Source organism: Lepidochelys olivacea (assembly GCF_965140295.1).
Source record: "Lepidochelys olivacea isolate rLepOli2 genome assembly, chromosome: 2".
Lineage (NCBI taxonomy): Eukaryota > Metazoa > Chordata > Testudines > Cheloniidae > Lepidochelys > Lepidochelys olivacea.
Genome location: NC_140412.1, coordinates 102,718,881 through 102,746,755, shown reverse-complemented (window position 1 = coordinate 102,746,755; position 27,875 = coordinate 102,718,881). Strand labels below are relative to the sequence as shown.

The window sequence follows — 27,875 nt, the reverse complement described above, 5'->3', positions numbered from 1 at the left end:
GGGACAGCCACCTGGAAGAGCTCCCAACAGCCTCTGAAGATTTTGCAGAGAACATCATAGCTGAGACCTCTTTCCTTCTATTTTGTATCTAACTCTGACTAGTAAATGTGATACTTATTCAATTTAAGAGCAATTTACTCCTGAATTCATTATACCACAAAATTGTTTCTTTCAAATAAAAGCTCTATAAAATGACAGATGCCTTAATTTAAGAAATTTTTTAATTCAGAATGTCTGTATATAATCCAGTACATATCAGTGAAAGCTATTACACTTTTTTCTGATTTCCACCTCCTCCAACCCAAGAGATCCTTGTAAAATGAGGTTTTACTGTAAATGACATATTAAAATGTAAAATGACACACTTTGTTCAAGGTGAGTTAAAACAATTTACAGAGTACATCAGAAGCAGCCAACTATGCTGCACTCTTCATTCTGACATATGAACTACGACAAAGAGTCAAGGGTATGTAACTCATTGTTGGCCCTCAGCTGCTCCTTATTTTCCCCTTCCTACCTGTCACAGTGGGAGTATGCAGGCAGAGCTCTGCATGGAACTATTGTTTTAATCCTGCTCCCATCCCGCAATACCCACTCCCATATTGTTTCTTGCATTGTTATCCCACTCCCACGCACAAAAACCTTGGATCTGGCAAATCCCACAAGAGACAGATTCCCCCATGCTACTAAAAAAAAAAAAGTTGGTTAATATTATAAACAGAATTCAAATGCAATTTTTATCATTAAAAGAATAAAACAAATCTTACTCATATTATGTAAAAAATCCTTTAGCTCCTATTATAATAGGCATCAAATCTCTTTCTATTCCTCGCTTAAATTTAAGTATTAAAACCTTTATTAAAAAAAAAGAAAAATGTGCTTTACATTACTGAAATTCTGTTTATGAGAAAGACTTAGTATTTTCCTGCAAATCACCACAATGTGCTTTGGTTTTGCCCACCTGATCCCACCCAAAACAAAGTACATTTTACCTGCTCCTGCTATTATGGCAGCAGGTTCTGTGGGACCCTTGAGATCCCAGCCCCACTATACAGATCTAAAAGCAGGCATCTTTTCCCAGGTCCTACTCTTGGATTAGAGCAAGTCAAGCCCCTACCTTGCTCTCCCCAAAGATGGCACAGCCTAACAGGGAAGTAGGTCAGGGAAAAGCCCAACCTATCCCTACAACTGATGAGAACTTGCGCGAGGATGTGTACTCAATCAGGGGAAATCATACCCTTAGCCTGTAACGAACACACAGTCCCAATTTCAGGAAAACTAAAGCCATCTGCTGTTCATGATGTTTATTAATGATCAATGAAGGAGGCACATCAAAAGCATAGTTGTTCCGTATCATAACATACACTGTATAGTTTCTTCTGTACAAATCAGCCTCATCATCAACATATGGATTAGTTACTTGCAGAGCTGGGCCGAGAACAGCAATTCTGTTCTGCAGAGCATTGAGATTAAAAAAAAAAATTCCAATTTGGAAATAAAAATTTTTTTACAAACCTCTATGAAACAAAAGCCCCCCCCCTTTTTTTTAAAAAAAAATAACAATAAAGTCAGAAGATTTTGTTTTGATATTTTCTAAACAAAATTCTACCTGGTAGGCTGAAAGACACAGTAGAAACTGAAAGTTCAAGAGCTTGGAAACTGGTGCCCCCACAAACCCCTTCAGCTTGAGGCTAACAAGAAACTGGGAGCCTGTAAGCCTTACGGGTGCTAGCTCAGAGCAGGCTTCCAGGCTCTCAGTTCTGACCACCTTATAGGCCTCTAAGGAGATGAAGAGCTGGGACTCCCATAGCTCCCTGATCCCCTGGAGCCTTGGACTCCAGGGGTATAACTATACAGCAATTAAAAATCCGTGGCTTGCCCATGCCAGCTGACTCGGGATAAGGGCTTGTTTAATTACAATGTAGACGTTTGGGCTCAGGCCTGGACCAGCCACAGGTGTCAGACATACCCTAGAAGCCCCGAGGTCCCTGGAGTATCTGCTGGCAGGTTGCCCTAGAGCTGCAGACTCCAAAAGCTCAGGCTTCTTAGGAGCCATGCAGGCGAGATGGCTGCAGAATTCCTTGGGTTCTTTCAAAGCTTCACTGAAATCAAACCTGGTTTTTGTCCGAGTCCCATCAAAATCAAATCAGTTTCAACTAACCAAGAAATTCCACTGAAAGAATATTGTCACAATTTTTCTAACAAGCTCTAATTAATTGCCTTTTCTCTGCATAAATCTGCCAATTATCCATACTTCATTCAAAATTATACAGCAGATGCCACTTATTAGCAACTTCTTGGTTCCAAGCAAAAAGTTGCTATTATCTTAAAGCTGCCAACAAACAAAAGGCCCATGCCTGAAACAACAGCCAAGGCGGAAAGCCCCACAGCCAGGGACCTGCCACCCACACAGAAGGTAACCGGGAACTCCTTCTGAAGTCTCGGTGCTGAAGGCTGGTAAGGGAGGCTGCGGTCAGGACAGCAGCAGAGAAGACAGAACTGAGCACCTGCAGAGTTGCACAGTACCTCTCCCTGCACTCTCCGAGTTGCACCCTACCCTGACACTAGGGGCTCGGGTTTGGCACAGCCCAGTGCTTCCTTCCCTGCCTACAGCCCTACAAACCTGTAGCCAAGGTTTTCTGCAGGAAGTGGGGACGCTAGGTCAGCAGTGCAGGCCAAGGGATGTGCTGGCCGCCGCTCCAAGCCAATGGGGCTGCGGGAAGCAATGAACCACGGCCAGTGGGAGCCGCGATTAGCCGAACCTGCAGACACAGCAGGTAAACAAACCGGCCAGGCCCGCCAGGAGGCTTACCCTGCCAGACCACGTGCCAAAGGTTGCCGATCCTTGCGCTAGGTTATCAAAAAAGTTGTCAATAAGCAGCATGACAGTTGCTAATATACGAATCCAATTAACATTAAAGTCTATGGGATGTGTTCTTGACAAAAAATTGCTAATAACCAAAAATTATCAAGTCGGCTAATAACCAGCATCCGTTGAATTACATGGCTTAATTTACACTTTGAAACTTAGCTACACCTTGTTCTTGAGAAATATTGGTATTACTTTTTTTAAAAATAACCTATACAACAACTGGTAGTTAGTTGTCCTCAGCACATCACATTATACCTAAATAATGTACGGGTCTGAGTTCAAAGTATGATTTAAATATCAGAGGGGTAGCCGTGTTTGCTGCTTTTACAGATCCAGACTAAGAGTCCTGTAGGACAGGACTCTTTGCCGCTTTTATGATTTAAATGTTATTGGATATACTTTTATCATAACAAGGCTGAAGGTCAGAATTTTCATACAGTTTGAATGTCTTTGTTTTGGTCAGCTTGCATTATAAGCTTGACAAACATTTTTACCCATTTATGTTACCATTATTCAAAAGCCTTGTGTATACATTTTAAGTGTATAAAGTACATGCACTGAAAGATAATTGCTTTGTTTTCAAAACACCAAAAGCAATTGTTACAAAACTGACTGCTGATCTGTAGTAAAATCAAAACTGTTTGAGTATCATTTTTTATTTTTGCATTACTTAGTTTAAAACAGCAGAAAGAATCGCTTTAAAAAAAAAAGTCGTAAACATGCTTTGAGGCTGAAACTTGTTGGAGCACATTTGCATTGTCTGATTTTTCTATACGGAGCATAACATTCTTCGTTAATACATATCTCCTGTTTCACAGCACATCATCACTGTTTTTCCCTGCAAGCATAAAGTCCCAATCCTGCAAGGAGCACCTCATAGATTCCGCCTTGCAGAAACGGAACTTGGGACCCAAATCTGCAAACATGCATTTAATTTTTCCATACAAATAGTTCCATTTAGCTAAGTGTGATTACTCATGCAAAGTTACATGTGTAAGCATTTGCAGGACCAGATCCATAGTTCTGATAAATTATTCCAATTAACTAACTCCAGAAGAAATATAAAGGGCATGCTATATGAATGACACTTCTTAGAGCATTTCCATGCCCAAAAAAACCTAAATCACCACCAATTCTCATATTAGTTAGGTAATCATTCAGCTGCTATAGAAATATTTTCTACTCAACTTTCAACATCATAATATGGATCTGTGGACTATGGGTGGAAAGAACATATGATACATGCTTACCCTCCATTACCAAATATTGCAATTTATTTTATTTTTAAGCCTGCATAATGAACAATACAAAAATGTAATATTTCAACTAAGATAAGAGTTTAATTTAGGAGGGGCAGGGTGAGATTCAAGTATTGTGGAAGGCCCTGACGCAGGAGAGTCCTTACACGTACAGTTTAAGTCTTTGCAGGATCAAGACCTAAGACACTACTGCAGAATTTTCTCACTTCCCTTTTAAAAAAAAAATCAATATTAAATAGTATTTTCAAAAATTGAGTGAAATTTTTAAATATCTAACAAAACAAAATCTTTCATTGTAGGGTTAAGAACTTTTAAGGGAGTTTAAAAATTTAATTCAAGATTAAGGAGTATCTATCCCACAAAATAATAAACATTTAGCTCACCTCCTGAGAGAAAATTAAAAAAAAAATCAGTTGCTGCATAAGAGAAAGAGTGCTGTTGAATGTCTGTACATCAAAGGACGAATTAAGTCCCTACTCTATGGGAGGGACTCTTCTATGCTGTTACTTACAGGTTCCTGCAATCTAATCCATCACTTTGAAAGCGAGTTGAAGGTAATCAGAGGCACAGACCTACCTGAGCATCTGTGCTAGTTTTTTGGGCTGTTATGATCATGCTTTCCCTCTCTGGTTTCTGTGAGAAAGACCCAGATATAAAGGGAAAATTGACTATAAAAAGTGCTATCAAATACACAAAGACAACTACCTGAAAAAAAAAATCTGTTCAGTGATAAATAATCATAAAGGGCCAGAGGAAAAGGCAGAACCGTGTGGCTTTTATGTTGATCGTTTCCTTATGCGCAACACACATGGAGTGACTGTTTTAAAACTCTCTTAAAAGTTATTTCTTGCAAGGAGAGCCCCGAGTTCTCAGCCTGCATTGCACGGCTGCCTCTGTCGACAGCTAGGTCGTATATTTCAAGCCTGTATTTGTTCAGTTTGAGGGGTGGGGGGCGGGAAGAGAGCAACAGGCGACCCCTCATCGCCAAACTGTCTCCAGTCAGGCTCCTGTTCCGCTCTCCGCCCAGCCGGTGCTGCAGGGCCCGGGCACCATCGAAACGCGCACCCGCCGGGGAGGCTACTACACGCCTCGTCTCGCTTTCTCACGCCGGCACACCCCCCTCCCCCAACGCCGTTTAAAAGCCGTTCAGAAGCTCCCCCACCCCCCATGCGAGCGAATATAAACGAGCCCCGGGAAGCGCCCGCTCCCAGGCGCGCTGGCTCCGGCTCGATGCCGCGGCGGCGGCGCCGCTGGAACTGAACGAAGCAGGAACAGCGCAGGGCCGCCGGCCCGGGATCTGCCCGCTCAGTATCATTCCGCAGGGCCTAGCTCCCCCTCCCCCCACACAATAGACCCGGCCTCCCTCCCTCCCCCCCCATATCCGGGGACTATATGCGGGACCCGGCGGAGGCTTTTCGCTACCCCTAGGGCCCCAGTCTCGAACCCCACGGCGCACATCGAGCCTGTCCGGCCGCGCTGGTTACCTGACTCGGCGCCGGTCTTGTTGTCTTCCCTGCTGGGTTTGCAAGGCCGCCCCCTCGGCATGGCTGCCCCCTCCCCCCACACGCGCGTGCGCGCGCGCGCACTCACCCCCCACACACAGCAACGGCGGTGGCGGAGGAAGAGGCGGTTGAAGGGTGGGGCAGGCGAGGAAAGAATGGACCGGCCCTATACCCAGAGATTGAGGAACTGCATGGAGATGCGCCAGACAAGTGAAACGCGCACGCGCGTGAACCGCGAGCGTGGGGAGGAAGGGAAATGCGCGCGGCAAAGGCGCTTGCGCTTTACCCGCGCGAACGCAAAAGGTCTCAGGTCGCGAGGGAAAGAAAAGTGATTCTAGTGAAAGGCGGCGGCGCATGCGCCCTACCCAGGCTAATGGCAGGGGGGTTATGCGCGTGCACTCGCGAGCGGGAGGGAGGGAGGGAGGGAGAGGTGCACGATGACGGATGGCTTTGCCTCTGTGACATCCGGGTACTGTGGAATTCTGAGAGCGGAGCGGAGTTCCAATCGCACAGCGGCAGCTGCTGGGCGGCGGGGTAGGGATGGAGAACCCGTGGGCCGCGTGCCTGCAGAATGGGAGTGGAGCCAGGGAGTGGCATACACACACCTTACCCTTCCAGGCAGGCTCTGGAAATCATGACACTAGGGTAGCCAGCCTGGGTGGGACCTGTTGCTGGAGTTTCCTGACGGGACATAATCTTTAATTAAAGAATCTTGAATTCCTGGAGACTCCAGGCCAAAATCCTTGGGGGGTTGGCAACCCTACGATCAGGTCACAAGTATTGCCTCACACCAGCCTGAGTCAGGCCCTGGTCCCCTCCCCATCACAAGTGGCTTAAACACACCATGATTTTATCCAGCAATGTTGGATGCTGGACTCTTTTTCTTTGCCATCTGGGGTCTGAGAGCCTTTAAGGAGTGCACATGCTCCAGCTTTTCTCCACAGCTCTGACAATTAGAAATTTAATATTTTTTTAAAAAATGAACAGTCTCCCCCAATCCCTTGTCTGAAGGAGTTGGGGTTTTAAGAAAAATCATATAGTGTGAAACTCACCCAGAAATCAAGTGGGCTGGCATCGCTGAGGTTTTTGGCTATAGTCTTCTCATCTTCAAATTCAGTGAGAAGTTGCCCCTGAAACACACACATGCAGCTGCAGTGCACTTTGAACATCTGAGGGGAGAGGAGTATAAAATGTACTCACAAACACTGGAGTCTGCCTGTGCCTCAGCGGTGAGAGGGACATACTCCCTTTTCTGCCTCTAAAATCCTCACCACGTAGGGTTGCCAGTTTTGGTTGAACATATTCCTGGAGGTTTCATCACATGACAATCTTTCATTAAAAGATTAATCTTTAATTCCTGGGACTCCTGGACAATCCTGGAGGGTTGGCAACACTACTCCCATGCCAATTCTATTCTGAAAACATTCTCCCCAGTACCTCCCTGTCTCACAATGCTGCCCTGAATCGTACACCCCTGCCCACATATGGAATCCAGCAAGCATGGGGAGCTTTCATAGCCCTTGAGATCAGACAGGACCGTTAGATCATATTGTCTGATCTTCTGTCTAATCCAAGCCACAGAATTTCACCCAGTTACCCCACCATTGAGCTTAGCATTTGACTAAAGCATACCTTCCAGAAAGGTCTTGCTGGTGACCCCCCATGTCTCTTGGTAGTGAGTTTCAATAGTTAATGACCCTCACTGTTAAAAATGTCTCCCTTATTTCTAATTTGAATTTGTTCGTCTTCTAACCTTTGGTTCTTGTTATGCCTTTCTCCATTAGATTAAAGAGCCCTTTAGTACCCAAACTAAAGGGGTATATTGTAATCAAGTCGCTTCTCAGTCTTCTTTTTGATAAATAGCTTGACTTCCTTAAGTCTTACTGTATGGCATTTTCTCTAGCCTTCAGATAATCGCAGGCTCTTTTCTGCACCCTCTCCAACTTTTAACATCCTTTTTAAACCGTGAACACCAGAAGTGTACGCAGTATTCAGTATCAGTCGCACCAATTCCATATAGAGTGGTAAATCCACCTCCTTACTAACCTTCATACATCTAAGGACTTCATTAGCCCTTTTTGCCATTCCATCGCACGAGGAGCTCATGTTTAGAGCCCTGCATGGGTACAAGATTTGTGTCTGCATCCAATACGCAAACTTGGTCCATGGATGCGGATATAAAGCAGATATCCACAGATTTGCAGTGCTCTACTCATGTTGAGTTGCTATCTACTGCATCCCTTACATCTTTTTCAGAGTCACTGCTTTCCAGGATAGTCACCCATTCTGTAGGGTTGGTCTGCATTCCTTGTTCCTACATTTGGCTATATTAAATCTCAAATTATTTTAATATATGCAGTTTATCAAGCAACCCAGCTTGCTCTGTATGACTGCTCTGTCCTCATGATTATTTACCATTTCACCAATCTTTGTGTCAGATACCAATTTTAACAGCAGTGATTTTATATTTACTTCCATATTGTTGATGAAATGTTGAATAGTGTCAGGTCAACTACCAATCCCTGCAGATCCCCACTCCCATTCAGTGATGGTTCCTCATTGACCATGACTTTCTGAGATCTGTCCATTAGCCAGTTCTTCATCTATTTAATATAGCTCCAAAAAATAACAATGAAGCCTATTTTTAACCAGAATGTCATGTAGTACTAAGTCAAGCACCTTACAGAACTCTAATTATATTACACCTAGACTGTTGCTTTATCAGCAAAATTTGTAATCTCAAAGAATGAAATCAGATTTGTATGAATGTAATTGGGGCTTCTTTCCAGCAAGCTGAGTTTGCAAAGAGCACACTTAGTTCCTTTTATTCCCCTGCTCTGCCAATAGATCACATTTGGTGTTTAGCCCACCCCGGCTTGGTGAAATGAGGGAAAAGGGTTTGAATTGTTGCTACCCTTCCATTGGATGCCTCTGGGTGGATTCCTTGCCACTGCCCACTCTACACATAAGAAAGGCAAAGGGCAGCAGTGGCCTCTTGTGGCTGTAGGCTAGAACTATGCTAATGTTGCCAATATCTGCAGCAGTAAACCACGGACATTAGCCAGTGACATGGCAGCTGTTCACAACAAGCATCTGCTAACTGGACTGAGAAAAAACACCAGAGGTGACAACTGCATATGTTCATTACCCTGAAGCTATTAGCCTATATCATAATTTGCCACGTTGCCATGGATCCCTTTTGAAAACAACTGCACTTCTCTTTTGGTTGTTTTCAAACGTCTCAGGCTCAAGCGCAGAATATTAACACATAAGAAAGAGAAAGAGCTAAGACACTGCAACATTTAGGCTTTATAACTTCCTCTACGTATGCACAGTCTTCTCTCATTGAGCACTTCCTGAAAATAGAGTTCTCAATGAGTATGTCTACACAGCAGCTGGTAGATGTAATTCCCAGCTGAGGTAGATGTACATGCACTAACTCTGCTCAAGTTAGCACCAAAAAATAGTAGTGAAGCTGTGGTGGCAAGGGTAGTGTCTTGGGCTACCCACCCAAGTACGTAGCCAGGGGGTCAGGAGGGATAATACTCAAATGGCAGCTCAGATAGCCGCTCATGTTGCCACACCCATACTGCTATTTTCAGGCAGTAGCTCAAGCAGAGTTAGCATATATACCTGGGGTGGCCAAACTGTGGCTTGTGAGCTGCATATGGCTCTTTGACAGTTAAAGTGCGGCTCTCAGAGTCCCCCGTGCACCCCCATTCTCAGCCTGCCAGACTGGTCGGGGGCAGCTCGGGGCTTCTGCCTACAATGGGGTGGTTGGGCAAGGGGCTTCTTCTGTCCATCAGGGAGGGGAGATCTCGGGGCTTCAACCCCATGGGGCACGCCTGCTGGGGCTCAGGGCTTCAGCAGGAGTGGGGCTGAAGTCCCGAGCCCCATTCGGCACCTCCTATGGGGCTGAAGCCCCAAGACCCCCTGCAGCCCAGGGCAGAAGCTCCTAGCCCCACCACCCCACCACAGGGCTGAAGCCGAGAGCCCCAGCAGGTGCACCCTGGCTCTTGAACTTCTGAAGGTTGTTGTATATGGCTTGGAGGCTCAGGAAGTTTAGCCACCCCTGACATATACATTTACCTGAGTGCGAATTACACCTCCTAGCTTCCATGTAGATATGCCCTATGACATTACCCTATATCTAGGCATACTATCATACTGTAAACACCCCTTACTAGGAAACTATCTATCATAAGACAGGCCGTAAGCACAGAATGGTTTAAAAGAAAATTTGCTTTTAAATATATTAATGAACTCTATGTGGTTGCGTTAGCAACAGAAACTTGTTAAAGGTTGCAGACTGTAGGTCTGAGCCTATACCACTGAAGTCTATAGGAGTGTTGTTTTTTCTCCAGAGACTTCAATGGGAGCAAGATCACAATCCTCTATTCTCAGTGCACTCTGCATGAAAGTTGGAGGGGAACTGGATTATTGCTGCATTATTCTACCGTGGAGGAGTGGAAGATAGCTAGCATCAGGTAGGTGGATGAGCTCATTATCTTCAAAATTTAAGCAGAAAGCTCTTAATGCACAGTATTATTTAGATAGGTAGTTGAGTTATTATTTTAAATTACAGAAATCATTTTCCTAAATGTTGAGGAGATATACTGTGACTGAGACTATTACACCCACAACATAAAGTGATGTGGCGGAGATCACTGTAAGAATTCTAAAAATGACTTTTTTAGAAGTTTCAGAGTAGCAGCCGTGTTAGTCTGTATTCGCAAAAAGAAAAGGAGGACTTGTGGCACCTTAGAGACTAACCAATTTATTAGAGCATAAGCTTTCGTGAGCTACAGCTCACTGTTTCTTTAAAACAGTATGAAACATTTTCTCCTTTTTAGAAAAGTCAGACATAATTAATTTTCTTTTAAAATCTAACAAACCTGAAATTGTACAATTGAACATTGTTTCTTCACCTTGAATTTTGCACCAAGTAGTATGGTATATTAAATAAAGTTTTACACTTCTGTGGTGTTTTTCACATGAAAGCAATTTAATTGCTATATACATATGATACAACTGAAATGCAGACAACTTGGGGATGGAGTAGAACAGTCCATCAGCACACAGCATACTGCAAAATAGTGGAAGGAAAAATTTTGGCCAGTAATATCAAGGCAAGACGTGCCACTGATCATTAATATCCACGCATAGCAGAACCTTGTTTTTTAAGGTCTCATCCAAAATTTCCACCCAATAAGTTTTGCGGTACCCCATTGATCAATTACAGAACGCTCAAAGGAAAAATTTACCTCACCAAGGTAATAAGGTTCATGAAGTGCACAGAAATATAAGGTATAGTTAAGAGAAGAGCTGGATTACAGCCCTTGGGTGCTTGACTTTAGCTTGGTGTACCTTCCCCTAAACTACAGATATTATGTAATGAGGATCTTGCTCTCACTCTGAGGCACTAGTCCTGCAAATATGTATGTTCTTTATTTGATGCATGTTAATAGTCGCTTTGCTGTCTGTGAAACTCCAAAAATGAGTAAAATTAAATATGTACTTAAGTGATTGCCATATAGGACTCTTAATCTGTTAACCTATAGTTGGGGGATGGGGGGGGTTCTCCGTATTTTGTGAACCAAAACTTTGTTCACATAGTTTGTTTGGCACGTTAATGTCTGTGTTTAGAGGTACTAAGTTTTTGCCAAACCATGTAAGAAAACATATTAGAAATCCATTTTCTTTTTTTATAATTTTAAAGGATAAAAATCAATGCTTATTTTAAAGCATGTGTTTCTGTTTTTTACCAATTTGAATTTTCATGGTTGCAGGAAACTATGGGAGTCAGGGTCAGACAATTATTAAATGACAGTAGACGTTGACATTCAAAAAGTTAAATCTTTATAACCACTAAAATACAGATTGTCAACATCATGTGTCAAAATTTACAAAGTATGTATATCCTTACATCAAACTCTAATAAGTTCTCAAACATCATTTTTCTTATTTACCCATCTGTAAATTTCAATTATTATTGATGGAAATATTTTTGTCAGTCTGTGAGTGTGTGTACGATGAAATTAATGTTTACTAACATTTACTGATAAATATTTAATTGTTCTAAGCCTACATGTAGGACCTGCAATATTCCGGATGTTATAGGATTTCTTTTCTCCTCAAAAAGGAAGGAATTTGTATTATTTTGTTAAAGTGTAAGCTACAAACACTAAATTATCTGATTGCTTACTTCAAGGCACCAAGTCCCCCTCTATTGACATAAATAGACACATTGACCAAGTGAGTTGGGAAGGGTATAGTCCTTAGTTGGCATTTGCAGAATATACAACCCCAACAGGAAAGGAAGCAAGGTTATAACAAGACAAATATTCACCATTTTTAAATTCATCATCATTTAAAAAGTAAAAAATTATATTCAACTCACTATCCATTGCTAATTCCACTTTTTTTCCCCCATCCAAAATAATAATGTTACCTGTCACATTGAGACACTAAGCTCGTTTCACAGAAGCCTCCAATAAGCTTTCATATAGTAAACTGTTGCTCTAATCCAGTAGGTTAATTATCTTGGTCTGAGGTTAAAGACACTGCAAGTGTGCATCTTAATTAGCTTAACAGAGTAGCAGGTGAGCATAAAGCATGGCGTCAGAAGGAAAAGTGTGACTGTTGGGCTGCATAACACCAAATAGAGACACTGAGGAGTGAACTTTGCTCATATCAACTGTAGTTTTGGTTATATTCAGCTTCTTCTGACCTAGCTTAGAATTCAGCTGGTGATGTGTAGGTGAAAGGCTCTGTAAACAATTACCTAGTTGTAGACTTAACTGGAGAGTCAAGGAAATTAACATCTTTAGACAACATTTTCTTAATGATACATTGCATAAATTGTACAGCTACAAGTGGTACAGCCTCAAAATTTCCTAACTATACCAACATCCAGTCATATGAAAAGCGCATAATAATACTTCACTTCTTTAATGTTCTTTGTCTGAGAGTTTCAAAGCATTTTACTCACATTGATTAAACTTCACAGTAGCCCCATAAGGAAAGCTGTTTTAATGATGGAAAACAGATGCACAGAGGACTTTTCAAAAGTCATACAGAAGTTTGTGGAAAACTCAGAATTAGAATTCATGCACGTCTCCTAACTTTAACTCCTGTACTATCAGACCATCCCAATTCTTTCTTTAAACTCTTGTTTAGATCCTAGTCAATGGTGTCTCCTGTACAATAACAATTTTAAGGGTTATAGGAATTTGGATTGGAATTACTTGAACTGTATGACTAAGAATTTTTTCCTAGTTTGTCTATAACACAAATAAAGTACTCTTATTTTTTGTAAAGAAGAAGGATGTTCTTGTGGTTAACTCAAAAGATGTGATCTTAATTTCCAACTATGCCACACTGCAGGCAATCTTTATGTCCATATTTCCTAACTTTTGAGGGCTTGACTCTGCAACAGTTTTTTTTCTAAATATAATTTCCTAGATTTTTTAAAAGGTTATTTGAAAACAAACAAACAGAAAAAAACAAATTCTTTTGTATGGAACTACAGAGTACATCTAAACTGCAACTTAAGACCACGCTTACTAGAATTTGAGTTAGGAGACCCTGGGTTTGTTAACCTCAGATTTGAGTGTCTATACTTATTTGTAATCCCAGATTAGGAATCGTTGAACCCTGGGGCCCAACCTGGGCCAGCATCTGTGCTGCATTATGCAATCCCAAATCCCATATCCCAGACTTCTTAGCACCCTCCCAAAAATGTGGCTGCTCTAGCCCTTTGTTCATGATGCAGTGTGTGAAAAGCTGACAGTCCGGCAAACTTGACTATGCAAAGGAGAAAGAAAGTCAGCCTATGGAGGGCTCTCAGAGCATAAGTCCAGTGGGGCTGCATCTACACTGCAGAGTAACAGGGCTTGAAGCCTGGATCCCCTCTTGACTCAGGCTTGGACCCTCGGTTAGTTTTGATTCGTGTGTAGATAGAAGGGGGATTGGGCTCAAGCCTGACTTTGAACCCTGGACTTACTCTGCAGTGTAGGCAGGCACCTCTAGACTAGGCAGTTCATAGCCCCATCTGGCTGCTGCATTAGTTATGAATATAAAAAATTTGCCTGAACCCTAGCAGCTCTTTCATTACTAATTAAGCACAGAGTGTAGACATACCCACGGTGACCCTCCACATGGGCATCGGTATGGTTGGGCCCTTTAGATCCACAGCACATAACTCTACTACAGTGGTTCCCAAACTGGGGTTCGCAATCGCCCTGGGGGTTTGCAGAACGTTACAGGGGGTTCGCCAGAAAAATTTCACTAATAGCAGCCAGAGGACCCTGGGCATTGGAGGCAGCAGGTGGGACCTGGTTGCAGGGCAGACAGCCCGAGCCCCAGGGAGAGCAGGGCAGGGCAGTTGGGGCTGGCAGCCCGAGCCCTGCCCCTGTGAGCGGGGGAGCCGGCCGCCAGAACCCCAGCGTTCCACGTGCAGCTGGGAGCCCGAGCCCTAGCGGTCAGCGGGACCTGCAGCCCAAGCTCAGTGGAGCTCAGTTGACCGGAGCGGTCAATGGGGTCCAGCAGCAGGAGCCCCACGGAGTGCAGAGGAAATTTAAACTTAAATCCCTGGAAATATTCATTTTTAGGAGGGGGTTCATGAGATTTTACAATTTAGTGAAAGGGGTTCGTGGGCTGTTAAAGTTTGGGAACCACTGCTCTACTGCATATGCGAATGGAGTAACTGGCAGCAGTAATAGATTATTACCTTCTGCAAGGACTAGCCAGTAGAGATGAATGGAGATGCACACTTTGCTAGTGTATTTCATAGCTATTTGCTAGATAGCAGAAGAACATTCAGACTCTAATCCTGGGTTAAATTCTGGGTTTTGTAGGCGAGTATTCTTTAGGGATTATAAACTCTTCTGCCCCGGTCCTTTCTGATTACCTCTTTCTGCCCCTATCATCTACTTGCTTGTCTGGGGCCCCTTTTGCCTCTACTTCTTCCCTAGAGCCTGGCTCTTTGCCCCCCCCCCACTCTGTCCCTATTCTTCCCTGCAGTTTGTATTGCACCCCCCTACTCTCATCATCCCCACTACATTCAAACGGACTTGGGGGGCATAGCCAATGTTTCCCCCTTCTGTCCCTTTTCACCCCTAGCAGCTGGAATGAGCAGTTGTAAGAAAAGTCCTGTACAGCTCCAACTTGAAGCATGCTCATTGTGGACAGAATCTTCAGAGAATTTAGCTGCAAAACTCTAACAGGTGTCTACTGAGCATGTGTGAATTGTGGTTTCCAGAGGCTCATAATTTGGCTAAGTGTGGGTGGATTTTCTGGGGGGACATTAAAAGGCACATCCCTCCATCAGTAGTGTGACACACACAGACGCTAAATTTCAAATCCCTGCTCCAAAGCATGGAGGCACTAGCGCTTTTCCGTGAAACAGTTGTATGAATTTTTTTAAAACCATAGACTAAACAATGTATTCCTCCCTAATTTCATTCTTCAGTACCACTGAAGCATTTTACCTGAAACTTAAAAGAAAAGTTTCTGGCAGACACCTACCCATGAAACATTTCAGACCAAACAGTTAAAATTTGGCAAAAATTATAAGCAGCTGAAGACAGGGTCTCATAACAGGAAATGTTAGGCAACCTTACTGTAGATACACTATCATTTCTGCCTCTATGAATAAGAATGAAAATAATCTGGTTAAGGAGTTTCAACCCCATCCATTAATTCCTTCAATTCTATCTCAAAAATAAGGAGCTTTAATATCAGAAACTGCTTTTCAGGTATTGTTGTTCCATGTATATTTATTTAACTACAGCCATTCCAAGCTGACTCTAGTCTAATCAACTCCTTGTATGCTTCCTCCACCAGCAGCAAAACTAGCACGTCAGAAAACATGGCTATCATTTGTGAAGGCAAGTGCCAAACTGCAAACAGTTTTAATTCACACTACTGAAAACAGTGACTGTATATGCAAAGTATGACATCTGAGAAGTATATAACATTTGCCTTGTAGAAGGACTTGCCAAGTAAGAGAGGAGATAAATAAGCAACTAGACTAATGGAAATAACAGACTTAAAACGGAAAGGGACAGAGACCAAACAAAGTACAGTACCTAATTTATATTTGAAGAAGTGTACTAAGAATGGAAAACATTTAGCAGAGAGAGTCAGTGAAGTATGTGGCAATACATTTAATTATCTGGAGAGCTAGTTGAACAAGTTGTAAGAAGTTAGTGAAATGAATAATAATTAGGAACACCCGATAACTAGTAAAATAGTGTTTAGAGGGAAAAAATAGAATCTTGCAGTGCTATTATCTTATGCTATTATCTTGAACTCCCTCTGGGTGTTGTCTTCTGTTCTATTTTCATTCCATCACCTCCAACCACCTACTTCTATGCTGGATGCAAGCAGATGTTCTTAGAAATGTAGATCTCTGGAGCTGCCTGTGATAGTCTGTCCACTTTTTTTCCCCCTCTCAGTTGCAACTTTCCCAGCCCCCACATTGTCAGGATGTTTAGCCTTCATTAGCTGAGATAGATGCTTGTGAACTTTTCTGCCTAATTGTCAAAAAGATTTTCTTTTTTTACAGGCAATGGTAGTCATAGTTGGGACAGTTACAGGCATATGCTATAACAGATCAAATAAGAAGTAAAAATCTTGATCAAGCCAGAGGACACATGAGAGAAGTACTACCTGAGTTTTCATTAAACAGATCTGCTGTATATATAGATCCTTATGTGTGTATGAGGGATTCAAAGGAGCTGCAAAGAAGCCACATTTTCCCACCTGAAAATTCCCTTGTCATAGGGAAATGCTCAGCTGATGCTAATCTGATTTAGTGAACCCCATCCCCACCCCCAGCTCCCACTCTTGTACAGGTGGGGAAGCAAAGCTGCAAGACAGTACCCTTCAGCTATACCCAGCTGGTGTGCATTAAAATCACCTCCACCAGGGTTTAGGGTGAGGTCAATCTGCCCTGAGAATTATGGAGCCATAAGTACCGTCATCTCTTCCTCTCTCTTTGCTGTGCCAAATGAATCTGAGCCCCAGTCCATCTTAGATACTCATATGGCCTCATTACTGTAATATCTTAGTACCTCACAATCTTTAATGTATTTTATCCTCACAACCCCCTGTGAGATAGGGAAGTGTTATTATCCTCATTTCATAGGTAGGGAACTGAGGTACAGAGAGATTAAGCGACTTGCCCAAGATGACACAGGAAGTCTGTAATGGAGCAGGGAATTGAACCCCATTCTCCTGTATTCCAACTTAGTGCCCTAACTATTGGACAATCTGATATAACTGGCTGAGGAAAGGTATCAGACAGCATCATCTGTTGTCCCTCGATGTAGTTGCAATCCAAGATTCTATATGGCTGGAGCTGATTAAAGTACAAAAGAAACAGGCTACACCTTAAGATGCTTGTAACCCCTGCTGAATTGCCATGGGAATCTTATAACTGTGGTGCTGGCAAACCAGCTAATCTGTATATGATCCTTAGAGGCTTAATAAGTGGCACTGCAGTTGTAATCAGGACAATTCACTTGTGTGTGGGTATCAAAGAAATGTTAAGTAGACCAGCAATCACTATCTCATTCATTTGTAGTAATAGGAATCAAGAGTAGATGCTAAATGTGTTTGTCTGTGTACCTATGTCTTGTTTGAAGTTTACCAGTGTCATCAAATTAGCTTTTAGATGCTAAATCCTTTTTATGTCTTAATTGTCTTTATATTATATATGCGGCTCTGTTCAGTCAACCTTAAGATCAAAGATGTATAAACACTACATGAACTAATGATATTACTTATATTGTCTTCAGCTTATCTATCCCTATTATAACAAGTGACCAGCAATTGCCTTATGTAAATCAGTGTAGAGGAATTACCTGTGTATGCACAGGAAATGTTATGTTAACTTAAAAGGATGGGTCCTTGTGGGCTCAATAAAGAGGAATCTTTGAACACATATTGTGCTCAAGAAACTTGGTAGCTTGTTTCAACTATAAAAGAGAGGCATTGGGTATGATCCTGTAATCTCTAGTCTGCTGAACTTTTAAACAGGGAAAGTTTAAGCCATTAGATGGAGATCTCCAAGTAACTACTTGGATTGTCCTGGATAATTCATGGAAGGCCTCTAACAGACTCTACATCTAAGATGTTCTTTGGACTCTAATCTTTTTTGGGTGATCCAAAGAGACTTATTGCAAGCTAGCAGATTTAACATCACTGCTATTATCCAGATCTACAAACTCTGAAATTAACTGTAATGTATATGATTCATTTTAACCTCTTAATAACTCTTCCTTTTTTATTTTAATAAAGGTTTTATGTTTTGGTTATTAAAGGATTGGTTATCAGTGTGATTTGGGGGTAAAATCTGAAATATATTTTAAGCTGGGGTGTGTTTGAGCCTTTGTGATTGGAAGAACTTTATATGTGATTTCTGTTTTTAATAATTATTTATCACAGAAATCTGGTTGTCTGGGTGGCAAACCAGGGACTGAGATGCCTAAGGGGACTGTGTTTGGGATTCTTGTTAACCAGTGGTGATCCAGGAGCTCACTTTTGTTACTGGCTTGGTGAAATCTAATTCTAGAATAAGCCACCAGTTTTGGATTGTTTCTTACAGTCTGCCCTGAATTTGGCCTTCTCAGGGGTGACCCATACCAGCATGACAGTAACAAAGGGAGTCACCTCACCAATATAGTGAAGGGAGATACCCTGTTGAGAAGAGGCTATTGAAGAGGAATTACATCCTTTAGAATTTGATAATCCAAGTGAATTAAACTGGACAAAACCTTCAGTGTCAGGCATTTCCACTTCTGAAGCCCCAGCTTCCAAGGCATGAGTGTCCATTGACTTCCTCCACAAATGATTTTCAACACTGTTAAAATCATAGATTTGGGATACTTCTGGTGGATGAAATAAAAAAAAATCTGGTCTCAGGTTTTGACTCTTGTGGATTTTTATCCTGTTGAAGCTAAAAATTCATAACTTAATTTTGGATTTTCAGTTCTGCTATACTAGTTACTATAAAGAATACTTGTGGTAAGAACTTTTTATGAGCCATAGTACAATGTAATATTGTGTATGATATCCACATGTCCAAGAATGAATATCACAGGATAGAAGTGCAGGAACAGTTAGGGTTAGATTAATTCAATTTAAACTATTTCTCATCCCCTACCTCCCAGTTGGGTCTTGGGATAGATGCAAAATTAAATTCCTGGCTATTTGCCACTAGAATTTATCTTAAAAGACATTAGCAGAAGGATTCTGTCCCTACTATGGAAGAGTGTATGGAGCCCCTGGGTACTTGTCTTTCAATGAGCAAAATTGTGTATATGATAAGTAGGTAGAAGAAGGCTGTGTCAGTGGTTAGACTACTGGCTTGTGACCTAGGAGACCTGTGTTCAATTCCCTGCTCTCTCACAGACTGCCTGTGAAAGTTTAGGCAGTCATTTAGTCTTTCTGTGCTTCAGCTTCTCATCTGTAAAATGGGGATAATTGTACTTCTCTACCTCACAGGGATGTTGTGAGGATAATGATTGTGAGTGATCGGATGTTGTCGTGATGGGGGTTCTTTTATTTTTATATATATATATATATATATATATATATATATATATATGAGGATCTCCCGAAATACAGGACTCTGACATAGATACTATATAATGCTGAACAGTATTAGAGTTAGTATGGAAATCAAGAATATTGTCTTTCACCATTCTTGTATGAAGACTGTGCAGAATTATTGTAGCTACTACAACATTCAGCTTTAAAACTCTGAAGTCCTACTGAATACTTCTATTGCAATGGCCAAGTCACTCCTCTTTAAATGTCCTTAGTAGCTTTTCCTTGTCCAAACTCCAGTGTGTCATGTTTGAGCTTCTTTACTACATCTTTAAAGCCTTTCACAACTCTGTTCCTCCCTAGTTATCTGCTCAATCACCCCTCAACACATACTCCACCAACGAAGCCAACCTGAATGGCAACACTCTGCTTCACTCACAAGCACGTGTGTGTGCTTCTTTCCATGTTTATGTGTGGCATGCTCGTCCTGAACCACTCCATAAAGTTACTAACCTGTCCTTCAGTTCTTCTTAAGAACTACTCCTACAATTATGTCTGCAGGAGATCAACTGATAATGGCTAAGCAGAAAAACAGTGAAGATTGCTGATATTTAAAACAAAGATTTTATTGTATACAGAATTATGAACATATGCAAAAAGTAAATGCATAATCTGTATTTATTTCCTGTTATTGTTAATCTGATTCTCCTTTTTCATGACCCTCCTACTGGTTGTTACATTCACTTGTTGCACCTGGTCTTAAACTAGATAGAAAGACATGGTCCATACCCTAAGGAGCTTACGGTTTATACAGTAAAAGAACGACACCCACTCTACACACCTGGAAGTCAATGACAGTTTTGCTGTTGACACTGATAGGAGCAAGACCAGGTCATAAAAGCAGCATATTCAAAATTATACTGACAGGTACACCTTCTCGTCTGCTGAATAATTCATGCCTTTAGTTTTAGTCCTTTCCCTCATGTGGGCAGTCTATCAACCATAAATCTAGTCACACCACCTAAATTATAAGATGAGAAATATATCTGAGTATTCCTACTTTATAAATACTCCCTCCCCTTGGCAAAAAATCAGCTCTCCAGTCAGAGAAAAGAACATCAATGCTATGTGCAGCAACACAATGAGAGAGTAAAGGGTTCATAAACTGTCTCTGAATAAATAGGTTCACTTTTTTTCCTTTTAGGTATTTGTTTACTCAAATATTCTTAACTGACTTGGTCTTTATTTTCAGAACGAAGTTAAACCTCTAGAGCCCATGACAGGTCAAACAAGGACTTTCATCACAGAGATGATATCAAGCAACCCTTGAAGACTATGTTCGTGTCGATAATCAACATAAGAGTCCTTATTGAATTGCTGTTTGCAAAGGTGCTAAAAAGAATGATGCATTCTGAGGAATCTGTGATCAGCACATTATAGGATATTCTCATACACTTCCATGATGAGATTTTATTTACATTTTTAAAGATTATTATTAATTCACATAGAAAATTACCATACAAACTCTTAAGGCAGCATAACCAGCCCTCAATAGGAAGGAAATTAGAGCGCTCACCATATTCTTAACTGACTTCTGATATCCAAATCTTACAACAAATGTGGAACAATAACATCATGCAGTAATCTTATTCATTAGATTTAGTGAACGGGGTAGATGTAGTAAATCTGCATTGATAGATGATTTTGTGTATTCAAACATGAAAGTTATATTAAGAAAAGGGTGAAACTGAATAAAAAAGAGAAGAAAAGGTTTCTAAACTTCTCACCTTTTTACTTCTGTTCAGTTCCATCAAGCTACATTTTTTCTGGTTCTAAAATTAACACATCCCTGCCTCTCATAACTAAAAGCATATGCTAGTGCCATTTCAGAATACTGGGAGACCAGCAATACCAAGATAATGGTAAGAATCTTTTAAATTTAGTAAATAAAACCAAGAGGTGTAGTTAAAAGAGGCCATGAGCAAGTCCCTCTTCTAGATCTGTCACTAAACTGCCTGCTCCAAAATAAAGAGTCCATACATATTGGGTTTGAACATCATGATTGAATAACATTGTGTATTTTATTGATAAAAACATTATGCATAATTCAAATATAATTTTTTCTAGTAGTCATGGAAAAAATGATTCACTTAGCTTGAATAGGTCTGTATCCATAAGAATGACTCAGTAAATACAGTCCACTAAAAAGAGGCCAGAAAGAAAGAAACACAGTGCCCCCAATTTATATAATCCAAAAGAAACACAGTAGTCCTATGTAATCACATGACTCCAGGTGCTGGGGTTTCAAGAAAAACAACAGATGTAGTGAGAATCATCATAAAATTGTGAGAAGTGACAGTACTGGAAAGAGGCTACCACAGAGCCTCTTCTAGAGCTGTTACCCTTTCAAGTTCTGTTTGAAACGCATTTGTCAAGTCTTTGTCAGAGCTGGTTTACACTCCTTGAAGTTCAGAAAGGTTCCTGTTTGAATGAAACCAGTTTTATTTTGTACACTTATAACTGCGAGACAACAAGCAAGGACCGAGAGGTTCATGTCAGTTTGCTAAAACCAAAAATGGACCTTTGGCAAACACATTTCCTCTTCTGAACCTGTGATCCAAAATATAAAAGTAATAATGAGAATACCCTGTAATTACAGAAAATAATGATTTACTTGGGCCACTGGCATGACAAGGCTATTCTGCATACTTGTGATCCAAGAAGGAAGTAAGAAATAGCTAAAAGTCTATGGTTAAGGCTCACATTCTGAAAGACAACAGGATTACATAGATAAGTATTGCTCACTATAAGCATCCAGGGTTGCAGCATCCACCCCTAAGAAAGTAATAATAAAATACCAGAAAGATGCTCCCTTCCCATCATTATTGGAACAGACTTGGATATCATCGGTAGGGAGCTGACTGTGGTGGAGAGAGCATGGAATGTGGGAGAGGAGGTGTGATACATGAAGGGAGAGGGGGTGGGAAGTAGCTCCCTTTGATAGACACCCAGCCAGCCAGTTAGCTGTAAAATCCCTCTTGGTCTGTTCTCTGCTTGCTTTACCTGTAAAGGGTTAACAAGCCCACAGGTAAAAGAAAAGAAGTGAGCACCTGACCAAAAGAGCCAATGGGAAGGTAGAACTTTTTAAAATTGGGAAAGAAACTTTCCCTTTGTCTGTTGTTCTCTGGGCTGCAGGGACACGGATCAGTAATGCTGTAACCAACTTTAAGCCAGGTATGATTATAGAGTATCAATTCATACCTCGAACCTACTTATCTGGAGCCTCAGATATGTAAGTAAAATTAGAGAATGTCGAAAAAGACATGATTTGGATTATTTTATTTCTCATTGGCTTGTGGACTCCTCTGTGCTAACCCTAGATGCTTTTGTTTGCTTGTAAACTTTAAGCTGTTCCCCCTAAGAAAGCTATTTTGGGTGCTTGGTTTTTGGAATTGCTCTTTTAAAATCTAGCAAAAGTCTAAGTTCCAGATGTATTTTCTTTCTTTTTGTTTTTAATAAAATTTACCTTTTTTTAAGAACAGGATTGGATTTTTGGAGTTTTGTGCATATGCTGTTTGATTAGTTGGTGGCAACTACTAATTTCCTTTGTTTTTTCTCTCAGCTCTTCCCTGGGGGGAAGGTGAAAGGGCTTGAGGGTACCCCACAGGGAGGAATTCGCAAGTGCTCCTTCCTGGGTACAAAGTTGTTGGGGGTTTTTTATCTTTGGGTGGTGGCAGCGTTTACCAAGCCAAGGTCAGAGAAAAGCTGTAACCTTGGGAGTTTAATACAAGCCTGGAGTGGCAAGTATTAATTTTTAGAATCCTTGTGGGCCCCCACCTTCTGCACCTGGAGTGACAGAGTGGGGATTCGACCTTGACAGAATTATGTAACAAAGACTGGCATTGTAAAGGCAATTTCGTATTAGTTTGTTCCTTTAGTTCTCAACAACTGTTAGTCCACATCACATAACTATGTATTTATCAGTTTGTGAGAACATGTATGGTTCCTCTGCAGGCAATGCAGCTGCAGGTCACATGCAAGAAAAGTCCCAAATAAGAAATGACAACTTTTTCCCCCCTCTCATATCTGTGATTTTTAGCACACCTTACTGACTTGCAGTAAGGTACTTCAGAGTGCACTGAACTGGTTGTCAGAGCTACGTCATGGCTAAAAAGTAACAGCCAAGCTAAGAGGAAACGTTTGTGTTAGATTTGTTTGTTCTATTTATATTAATTATAAAGGCATGCCCCAGGGATACCATGAGTATGAACAATATTCAGTCTCAGGTTTCAGAGTGGTAGCTGTATTAGTCTATATCAGAAAAAAAAAAAGAGGCGTACTTGTGGCACCTTAGAGACTAACAAATTTATTTGGGCATAAGCTTTCGTGGGCTAAAACCCACTTCATCAGATGCATGGAGTGGAAAATACAGTTGGAAGATAGATAGATAGATATATACACACAGAGAATATGAAAAGATGGGGGTTCCCTTACCAACTCTAAGAAGACAAATCAATTAAGGTGAGCTATTATCAGCAGAAGAAAAAAAACTTTTGTAGTGATAATCAGGATGGCCCATTTCAAACAGTTGACAAGAAGGTGTGAGTAACAGTGGGTGGCGGGAATTAGCATGGGGAAATAGTTTTTAGTTTGTGTAATGACCCATCCACTCCCAGTCTTTATTCAAGCCTAATTCGATGGTGTCCAGTTTGCAGATTAATTCCAGTTCTGCAGTTTCTTGTTGGAGTCTGTTTGTTTTTGAAGTTTTTTTTGTTGAAGAGTTGCCACTTTTAGGTCTGTAATCAAGTGTCCAGGGAGGTTGAAGTGTTATCAGTGTGCACACTGTGAGGAGGTGGGTGTGAATGCCACCTGCTTATATCCAGGTGCTTCACTTCAAAAAGCAACAAGGAAAGGAAAAATTAGATATTTTGTTTGTTTTAGTACTCTGCTGAAGATTGCAGGACCATCTTTTGTCACACATAATGCAAAAGGTAAGAATGTGAGACAGAAAGACTTATTGGACTCTTTAGTATGACATTAGCAAATACCAAAGTAAAGCGCCAATAAACTTTTGGGATGGCATATAAAGATGAAATCCTGACACCTGCTCTAGCCCCTTTAGATTGGATAAAAGGGCTGGAGCAGCATGAAGGTGCACTAATGGTATGTCTATATTGCAATGTAAGCCTGGACTTGTGCCTGGACTTGTGCCTGGGCTCAAGGCAATGCCCCCTTGCATCTACACTGCAAGTGCACTAACCCATGGTTCAGACCCAGGTCCCAGGACCCCGTTGGGTCTGAGCTCAAGTCAAGCCAGGACTTAGGGTCTGAGCCTTATTGCTTTGCAGTGTAGATGAGGCCTCAGCTTGACTTAGCTCCCGGGAGTCATCCGAAAGTATCCACAGTTCCTTGGGGCAACTTCCTTAGTTCTCTCTATGCCAACAATCTACAATGCACTCTATTAAAAACAGTGCTGCTTCTTGGTCATGCGAGCACAGCTAAATTTTGGTGAATCTGTGGTGTGAGGCCAGTAAAACTGTGGACTTCAGCAAAAGCACCAGGAATGACCACGCTTACCAGCAGATAGCTAAAAATCTGGCAGCTCTGCAGATTTTCCGGACAGGTGATCAGTGCAGGAGTGAATACAGGAAGACAAGGGATAAGAATCATACCTCAGATAACTCACAGCAGCATGCCTATTTTATGATGACCTTGACTGGGTCCTAGGCACTGTCCCAGCACAGAGCTAACCTTGCTTCATGATGACCTGGTGATCTGGGATGGCCCTGAATCAAGAATGCGGAGTGATAGGAGCCAGAGGCCATGGGACTGATGAGATCCCAGCCAGGATCATGAAATGACTCTTTTAATTAAACCAGTCCCAGAGCAGGCTGTGGATCAGGATCAACAGCAAATTCTCTGTCCCCTACTCAGAAGAATTGTTTGATCCACGTCCCAAAATGAGGAATAGCCAGCTGCTGAGCCTGTAGAGAACCCAGTGGGGACAGAAGCTGCCCCAGAACTGGTAAGTGCATGATTCAAATAAAAAGTTTATTATTACACTAATGGAAAGGATTTCTGCTTTAAGAGGCAATGCAAAAATGGTAAGCCCCAGCTACCAGCATTTGGCCACTAATGGTGGATTATATCACAGAGCCTAGGCATCCCTTCCCTCTCCGTCTCCCCAACCCTCCACCAGGGGTAGTTCAAAATGGCAACTTGGAATTTCAAACTTTCATACACAGCTGTAAAGTACGTTTGCTACAGTCATTCTTGTTTTCCTTCAGTAATTAGGAATTTGCCACCCTGCAATCACTTCTCCTGGGTATATGCAGCTACCTGTAAACAGTGAAAAGTGTGTGTGTAACAGTATTCTATTTCCAAATCTAGTCCATTGCAGAGGTAATCCATGCAGAGGTGGAGTAAAGCTGCAGATTTCAAAGAGTTTTGCATTCATCAATAACAAGGTAAACCATGTGTGAGCTAACACAGCATCATGTTAATTCCCTCATGGATTCTGACCCGTCCTGACTGCTGATAGCTGCAAACTTTTCCTGAAGCAGGAACTCAGATAGTCAGTCACACTGTGGGGAAGAGCATATTTTCCAAGCCATCTGTACAGCTAACTAGTCCACTCCACTCACAAGTGTGCTGTTCAGTCACTATTCATTTGAATTCTTCTGCTGCATACACTGCAGGTTTCCATCCAGCAGCTTGAAATCAATCTCTCTCTCTGCCACTAAGGCACCCCAAGAACTGTTATGTCTTCCAAAATATGAAAGGCCTGAAAAGAGAGTAAAAAAACATTTGCAGTGAGGGTGCTATACACACTCCCCTCCTTCATAAGGCAATTAGTTATACATTTTTATGAAACAGAATAAAGGTGTTAATTTTAAACTTACCATTGCCTCTGCACTTCTGTAACTACGATTAACAAGGCTGTGTCCAGAGACAGAGGACTGAAGCATCCCTTTCACAGTGTAGGATCACTTTAGAACTGTTAAAAGAAATTGGCCCACCTTGATTATCATGCACATTGTAGGGAGAGTGGTTACTTTGGATGAGCTATTACCAGCAGGATAGTGAGTTTGTGTGTGTGGTTTTTGGGAGGGTGGTGAGGGGGTGAGAGAACCTGGATTTGTGCAGGAAATGGCCCAACTTGATTATCATGCACATTGTGTAGAGAGTTGTCACTTTGGATGGGCTATCACCAGCAGGAGAGTGAATTTGTGTGGGGGGGTGGAGGGTGAGAAAACCTGGATTTGTGCTGGAAATGGCCCAACTTGATGATCACTTTAGATAAGCTATTACCAGCAGGACAATGGGGTGGGAGGAGGTATTGTTTCATATTCTCTGTGTGTATATAAAGTCTGCTGCAGTTTCCACGGTATGCATCCGATGAAGTGAGCTGTAGCTCATGAAAGCTCATGCTCAAATAAATTGGTTAGTCTCTAAGGTGCCACAAGTACTCCTTTTCTTTTTGCGAATACAGACTAACACGGCTGTTACTCTGAAACCTGTCTTTAGAACTGTTACAATTTATGTCCTTGAGATTCCACAGTAATTAATTCTGTGCTCTTCCACAGAGCTACTTTGAACAATAACCCTCTGTTTCTTAAAAAGAAAAGGAGGACTTGTGGCACCTTAGAGACTAACCAATTTATTAGAGCATAAGCTTTAATAAGTTTATGTTTAATAAGCTCTGTTTCTTGTGCTGTTTCAGGACCCTTAGCCTATACTGCCTGCTCTTCTAAGTTCAGGGACTTGATCCTTGGCCCAACATGGACTCACGGACCATTCCAAAAGGAAGTGTTCCCATGATGAAGTTATGGCTGATGCTCTTGAGAGGGCAGACCAGCAGGTCCAGTACCAGAAGAAGAAGGATGAAAGACTGGAATAATGGCATGCTGACAGGCAGGAGGCAAGGCTGAGGCTCGCCACCCCGGTGGAGAACAGGGTTTTATCAAGGCAGCTGGTACTTGCAAAGCAGTTCCTGGAACAGGAACAGTGGCTAGAGGAGGACAGAGCTCTGCGGAGAGAACTGTTTCAGCAAGTCCTGTCTACAATGGCTGCAAGAACACTGGCTCCTGCTGCGTCCCCATAGCATGTTGCCCCAGCAACATACCCTCCACCCAGCAGTAGCTTGGACAACTCCATATCGGGGCGGCCCATGAATTCAGGACTCTTGCGCAGCTGGGCAGGGCAGCTAAATACTGTGCAGCTTCCCTTCCTTTCGTCCACTCCTCTTGGATGGAAACTTCCAGCCCCACCCCCATTGCAAAGTGAGGGGTAAACGTGTAAAGAAGAGAAAGGAGAACCTGGGACCAGGGGCATCGGATTGGGTATTAACTCTTTCCTGACCTTTCTTTTTGGGTGTGTGGTTTTGTAAGGGCAGCTGGCTTGCACAAGACTGTGAGCGGTTTAGTGTTTTAAGAGCTATTTACAAATAAAGTATGTTATATTTTCAAGAAAGGTTATTTCTATCACTGCATAATATCATACAATCATGATTTCAGATAATAAAGCTCAAAACATGTTGAGTAATTAAGCATTACAAAGCAAACAGTATTCCTCTATTTATGGAGGTACAGCAATTCAAATGTCAGTAAATTCTATCTCTACAGCCATTGGGCCCCCCCCCCCCAAACCACAACCAAATTCATTTTTCATCATGTTCATTGTGTC

At 41.8% G+C, this 27,875-nt stretch overlaps 1 protein-coding gene and 1 long non-coding RNA gene across 6 annotated transcripts in view; one reads left to right on the top strand and one right to left on the bottom strand.

The window, feature by feature from the left end:
* ZNF236 (zinc finger protein 236) overlaps positions 1 to 5,694 on the bottom strand; it is a 179,106-nt gene extending 173,412 nt beyond the window's left edge. For all 3 annotated transcript variants that reach the window (XM_084619762.1, XM_084619763.1, XM_084619764.1), the window contains exon 1: positions 5,616 to 5,694. In XM_084619762.1, coding sequence (XP_084475888.1) covers positions 5,616 to 5,676 — 61 coding nt within the window. In that variant the 5' untranslated portion in view covers positions 5,677 to 5,694. The remainder of the gene's footprint in view (positions 1 to 5,615) is intronic.
* A 52-nt stretch (positions 5,695 to 5,746) lies between these two features.
* On the top strand, positions 5,747 to 27,620 carry LOC311516089. 3 transcript variants are annotated; one of them, XR_014710321.1, is made up of 4 exons: positions 5,747 to 5,843; positions 9,998 to 10,120; positions 20,443 to 20,579; positions 26,914 to 27,620. It is a non-coding gene; the product is annotated as an uncharacterized lncRNA (long non-coding RNA). The 3 variants fall into 3 exon arrangements; XR_014710322.1 differs by lacking the exon at positions 26,914 to 27,620 and having other exon boundaries at positions 20,443 to 22,673; XR_014710323.1 differs by lacking the exons at positions 5,747 to 5,843; positions 26,914 to 27,620 and adding an exon at positions 5,848 to 5,936 and having other exon boundaries at positions 20,443 to 22,673.
* The last annotated feature ends 255 nt before the right edge of the window (positions 27,621 to 27,875 follow it).